At 37.7% G+C, this 6337-nt stretch overlaps 1 protein-coding gene across 1 annotated transcript; it reads right to left on the bottom strand.

Annotated features, from left to right (window-relative positions):
* Positions 1-5162: 5162 nt before the first annotated feature.
* On the bottom strand, positions 5163-6128 carry LOC102016585 (olfactory receptor 502-like). The gene has a single exon (XM_005380520.1). It carries the CDS (start codon positions 6126-6128, stop codon positions 5163-5165), a length of 966 nt encoding a protein of 321 aa, XP_005380577.1.
* Positions 6129-6337: the final 209 nt, after the last annotated feature.

The raw sequence follows: 6337 nt of genomic DNA, 5'->3' as shown, positions 1-6337 counted from the left end.
TACTAAACAAAATGATCAGCAAGTTTCCAGAGGACAATACTAAAATGCTAGCTAAGCTAAATACAATGATACAAAACATGAATGATGAGTTGAGGAAAGAATTCGTCCATGAAATGGTAAGAAATAAAAATTCAAGAGATTAAAAGTTGTGTTGAAAGTATGGGCAGCAGAAGTGACAGATGTGAGGACAGAGTGCAGAAGTACAAGACAGAGTTACTGTCGGAGAACAGTTCTCCAGAGACACTAAAAACCACAGGAGACCATGAAACATGCATCCAATAGCTGCTAAAAGACAAGAGAAAACTAATCTTAGTTTGGATTATTGAAAACACAAACTACAGCAAAAATGGCACAAACTTCTGTTTACAGAAAACTTTCAAAATATGTGTAAAAGATTTAAAACAGAAATAAGGGCCAGGGATATAGCTCAGTGGCACAGCACCTGCCTGGCAAGTGTGAGGTCCTGAGTTACATCAATCAATCAATAAATAAATAATAGATAGAAATAAAAAAGGCACTTAGCACACCAAAAATTATCATAAGAAAGAACATCTCCCTGACCCATCATAGTTAAATCTCTGAAGTCCAATGCCAACACAAGGACTGAATATTCCATGCTGTTAGAGAACAATAACAACTTACTTATGAAGGTAAATCTAGACCTGGGCATGGTGGTGCACATCTATAATCCCAGGACTTGGGAGGCTCAGGCAGGAGGATCACTATGACTTCAAGACCAGCCTGGGCTACATAGTGAATTCAAGGCCAGCCTGAACTGCACAGAGAGACCTTGTCTCAAAAAAGGTAAATCCATTAGAATCACAGCACATTTCTCAACATAAACTTTCAGGGCCCAAAGAGCTTGGAGTGAAGTGACTAAAACCCTAAAAGAAAATAACTTCCAGTCCAGACTGATATATCTTGTAAAGCTATCTTTCAATATTTTTCTTTACCTTTTCTAATCTATTTACTCTGTTGTTTAGATCAGGTAAATGTTAGTGACAGTTACTCAAATCCTCTGTATCTCCTCCATAGCCTTCTATTTCTTTCAATTTTCTTTTTTTAAAAAAATTTCCTCCATAACCTGCTGTCCCTTGTATTCTCATTGTGATACTGAATCATTCAGCCAGTTAATTTAAATTTGATGATTGTATTTTTCAGTTAAAATTTTCTTTTTACATTATTATTGTTGTTATTTGGGAGGTTGTTTTTTAAATCAAATCAGAGTAATTAACATGTCCATCCCATCAAACATTTATCATTTCTTTGTGGTGAGAACATTCAGCATTTTATCTTGAAACATTTTGAATATTACAATGTGTTACTATAAAGTATAATCACCCAATCGTGGAATAAAATAACAAGAATTTTCTTCTCTTATTTAACTATCACATTGCCAATGGTTATAATATCACAGTTTCAAAATTCCATTTGATTCCTTGTAATAAGTTCTGTTTCTCTGCTGAAATTTTCTATTTTCTTTATGCATTTCAAGGAAATAGTGATTGCTACTGAAGCACTTTGATGGCTAAAGATCTTGTCGAATAATTTCAACATTGATCCATATAGGCGCTGGCATTCTATAATTTTCTTATTTCCTTCCTTTTTTTGTGCTTGGTGTGACCTATGTTTACATATTTATCATGGGTGTGTTGGATTCTGGATTATACTCATTCTTTTTGAAAATAGGCAGTCCTCCTATTGAGGTGTAGTTACAGTCAGTAAGCAAGTAAATTTCTTAATCTCCTCCTGGACCGTATTGACACAGTCTACCAAAAACTGTGTGACCCAATCTGCCTCCTCCCAGGTAGGTGAGGTGGAAATTTACCTCCCTCTCTGCCCTGCCATCTCCTGCCCGGTGAAAGCAGAGCCATGCAAAGCAGGGTTCTGAGTAAGCTCTGCTCATAGTGAGGCTGCAGTCTCATTGGGGAAGGAGAAAGTTCACAGCTGTTCTGTTACTGAGGATCGTAGAGGCTCAGCTCCCCTCTGGGGGCACGTGAACAGGAAAGCGGGCAGAGTACAAACTGGGTCCTCCTCAGACCGCCTCATTCAGTTTTATTTCATCCAGGTGGAATGGAGGTTTGCTTCTCCAGGGATCCTTGACACAAGCACGCAGGGGAATAGGAAGAAGGCTGGGTAGGTGAGGATCAGGCCCTCGACTGGCCCCACTGAAATCATGGAGAATGGGAGAGTTCTTTTTTTATATCATAAGTTTGAAGTATAGCAAATATTACTAAAAGTTTTCTGTTTTAAGTAACCCTTTTCCCAGGTATTTTTTTAAAGAACTACAGGCTTTTTCTCAGAGCATTTTGGTCTGTTTCTTAGTGACCATGGATGGGAGGCTCTGCTTGCCTTTTCAGAGCATATGGAAGAAATAAGGAAACCCGTGGTACTCTGGTTCATGCAGAAGTCATAAAGTCCCTAAGCAGCCTGCCGTCTTTACACTTTTTAAAGTCAGGCTATGTGATAACAAAAATGAATGGAGGATGAATAAGGAGAACGTAACAAGGTTTCTTTTCAGTAGTAAGAAGAAGTTCAGAAGAGAGGAAGCTACATTATTTTCAATGGAACCAGAAATGCATGTCTTCAAGCATTTAAACACATTCATCCAACTAGTTATGTGTTTTGTTTCAGAAAGTCAATCCAATGCAAATTAGCCTGCCATATTCAGAAGTGTCTCCATACTTAACTTTGAACAGAAAGTGTTTGCTAGGAAGGAATGTCTTAGAAATGAAAGGCCTGGGGGGGAAGTGTCCCCTAACAGCTCATCAAGCCACACCTCTATAGCTAGTGTGTGGCTTCAAAGAAGCGGAAGTGTTAAAATGTATTTGTGACCTAGATTTATTGCTTTTGCCATAGTGCCTCAGTAAAGAAAGGATTCAAACCCAACAGATTCAACAATAACACAACAGCAAAAGTTTCATTCAACCACCCATTACTTATTAAATTATCTTTATTTGTTCATCTCAAATAAGTTTACTTATTTAAGCTTACTATGTCTCAGGACTCTAAAATTAGAGTAGGGAAACATGAAGTTAGTGTGATTGTCTACATGAAGCCTCCAGCATTATGCAAAACAAACCCTGAATATATCATTACCAGTGCAATCAATATTTCAAAGAAAATACAAACAGTTCTATAAGACCTTTGATTGGTCTGGAGCTTCTTGAAGGTTTCATAGAAGTAATCAGACAACACATAGTGTGGTTTCTATAGAACAAGTAGGTTTTCCCAGGTTGCTCAAGTTGCACATAGAGGTCCTGCATGTGAGTAGGTCTTGAGGCAACAAGGAAAATGGATATGATTAAGGATTTTAAAGAACATCAAATTATTTATTACTAGAGCGTGTGTGCTCAGGGACCAGGAAGAAAATCTCAACAGATGGAAAGAAAACAAGGGACATGTTCAGGACCAACACATGGTGAAAAATTCTACCCTTAATCAAATATGTTTGGAAGAATTAATGAAGAAAATACCACTTTAGATTTATGGCCATGACTGTATGAGTTGGAAAGGAAAGAGACAGAAGACAAAATCTGGTTATATTTGTCTGTTTTCTGCAAGGAAAAGAACCAATAGAATATGTGTATATATGTAGGAGTTGCACACATACACATACTTCCATTTATTTCTCTATATGCAGGCGTACACTATCAATTATCTGTCTATCCATACATCTATCTATTTATCTATCATCTATCATCTAAACAGATAGAGGTTTAAGGATTTATCACATGCAATTGTAGAAGACAAGTCCAAAGCCACAGGGCAGGTGAACAGATTGAAAATACTGACAAGGTTGATGTTGCTGCCTGGAACCTAAGTCTCGTCTAGATGCAGAACTGATTCCTATTTAAGCGAGCTCTGTCTTTTCTCTTATAACTTTCAACAGATTGGGAAAGGCTCATCTACATTATAGGAGATAACCCAACTCATTCAGTGCCCACTGGTAGAAATATTAATCAATCTTTAAAAATACCATCAGAGCAACATCTGGACTGATTCTTGATCAAATATCTGGGCCCCAACATCAGGTAGATCGGCACAGAAAATTAAGCAACAGAGGGATACTATTGTGAACTAAATGTAACAAGGAACAGCTTAAAGTACAAGTGTTGATGATATAGAGGAATAGCTGATAAGTGTTGGATTTAGGAAGCATGAGACTTTGTGATTATAGAAGTGTAGAGGAAGAAGAAAAAGAAAATATTCTTTCTTCTGAATCAGTAAAGCTAATGATGGTGCCTCTTACTAGGGGGAAGAATTTGAGGAAGGAATCTGGGCAAAGAAGAGAAATAAATATTCTAGTTGTCAGCAAACAGAGGCATCCCAAAATTCTCAGGAGAAAGACAATCCAACTTCCCCAAACTTCTTTAGTGTGACATCAGTCTTACTGTCAGTCAGTCAGTCCAGGAATTTGTTCCATTAATTTCTTGCATTTTCAGGAAACATGGTCATTTCTACAAAGGAAGTCACCTCTTTGACCTGATAGTGGAATTTAACAGTTAATGAGAAACATCTCCTATTATTTTTGCCAGGCTCTTTACATTCAGTACTGGAATCAGAGGCCAAAAACAGACCATAATTTTATGAGTCTGCAAATGCATACATAACAGGTAATTTTATGACAAGAGAAACACTTCCATTTACTTCACTACCTGTCCTAGTTTGTCATTTAGTCTCAGATTATACTCAATGACTATAGTTGCCATGCAAATTTCTAGACAAAGTGCCATTGAAAATAGACATGATCTTAAGTATATAGAAGTATAATAATCTCAATGTAGGGGCTGGGGATTTAGCTCAGCTGCACAGCGCCTGCCTGACAAGCATGAGATCATGAGTTCAATTCCAGGTACTGGAAAAACAAAACCAAAAAGAAAAAGAAACTCAATGTATAGCAGATACAGTTAACTAGTTTTGAAAAATTATGAATATAACTTAAAAGAAATTGGAAGGGAATATTAACTCAGAGGAAATTTTTAATCATAAATTACCTTTATAAAAGTTCATTCATTATCAGACTTTGATTAATATTTTGTATGAAAATCCAACTTATACAGCTACTAAAATGTTCTATGCTGCATAGTCATAATGAACAGATATATTGCAACTGCAGTTGCACTTTTTTATTGTTATAGCTATATAACGTTATTACTATATCATCTTACAAAATAACAAATGTCACTGAGAAAATATTTTCCTACCAAGCTCTCCAAAGCCTCTTTGATTTCCTTGTTTCTGAGGCTGTAGATGAGGGGGTTCAACATGGGGATCACCACTGTGTAGAAAACAGACACCACCTTGTTCTGGTCAGTGGAGTAGCTGGACTTGGGCATCACATAAATGAAGGTAATGGTCCCATAGAACAGGGTGACTGCAGTGAGGTGCGAGGTGCAGGTGGAGAAGGCTTTGCGGCGCCCCTCAGTGGAGCGCATCTTCAGGATGGTGATGAGGATGTAGATGTAGGAAACAGCTATGACAATCACTGTGACCACAATGATGGAGCCAGAAGAAAATGAGGGAACAACTGCAGAGTTGCTGGCAGAAGAACAGGAGAGCTTAACTAAAGGAGTAAAATCACAGAAAAAATGATTGACCTGATTTGGTCCACAAAAGAGTAAAGAAAAGAAGGAAAGGGTAAAGGAGGAAGCATTAATAAACCCACCTATGTAAGTCAGTACAAGTAAATGGACACAGACTCGTGTGGACATTTTGGTTGAGTAAAGCAGTGGGTTACAGATTGCCACAAAGCGATCATATGCCATGACAGCCAGAAGGAAGCACTCAGCTGTCCCAAAGAAAACAAGAGAACCAAGTTGAATGGCACATCCAAGGTAGGAGATTGTGTTCATCTCCACCAGGAAGTTTACCAGCATATTAGGTGTGACAGATGATGAATAGCCTATGTCAATAAAAGCCAAGTGGCCCAGAAAAAGGTACATGGGATGGTGGAGCTGAGAGGAGAGTCTGATAAGAATGATTGTGCTGAGATTACCACATATGGTCAGCAGGTAGATGCCCAGGATGACCATGAAGAGGATGACTCGGAGGACTGGATCATCTGTCAGCCCCAATAAAATGAACTCAGTCACTGCAGTGTGATTCCCATCCATCAGTGAATCCATGAGACAATACAGCTGCTGCCAAAACAAACCTGTGATGCAAACACCATGCAAAAATGTTTGTAAATATGATGGCATCATTTTCTTTACTATATACATATATGGAGGTCATTATAGAGAAAGATTCATGAAAATTTGAAATAAGCATTTTTATATATTTATGTGTAGTGAATAATTCTAAATTGCTTTTAGAGAAAACACTCAAAACCTGT

This window comes from Chinchilla lanigera, unplaced genomic scaffold, assembly GCF_000276665.1.
Source record: "Chinchilla lanigera isolate Chin_1 unplaced genomic scaffold, ChiLan1.0 scaffold00013, whole genome shotgun sequence".
Taxonomy (NCBI): domain Eukaryota; kingdom Metazoa; phylum Chordata; class Mammalia; order Rodentia; family Chinchillidae; genus Chinchilla; species Chinchilla lanigera.
The sequence above is the reverse complement of the archived record's forward strand: the minus strand, read 5'-3'. Positions and strand labels throughout refer to the sequence as shown.

Excerpts from the sequence above, each read along its gene's own strand:
- LOC102016585 (XM_005380520.1), bottom strand. The coding sequence starts at position 6,128 with ATGGATTCACTGATGGATGGGAATCACACTGCAGTGACTGAGTTCATT.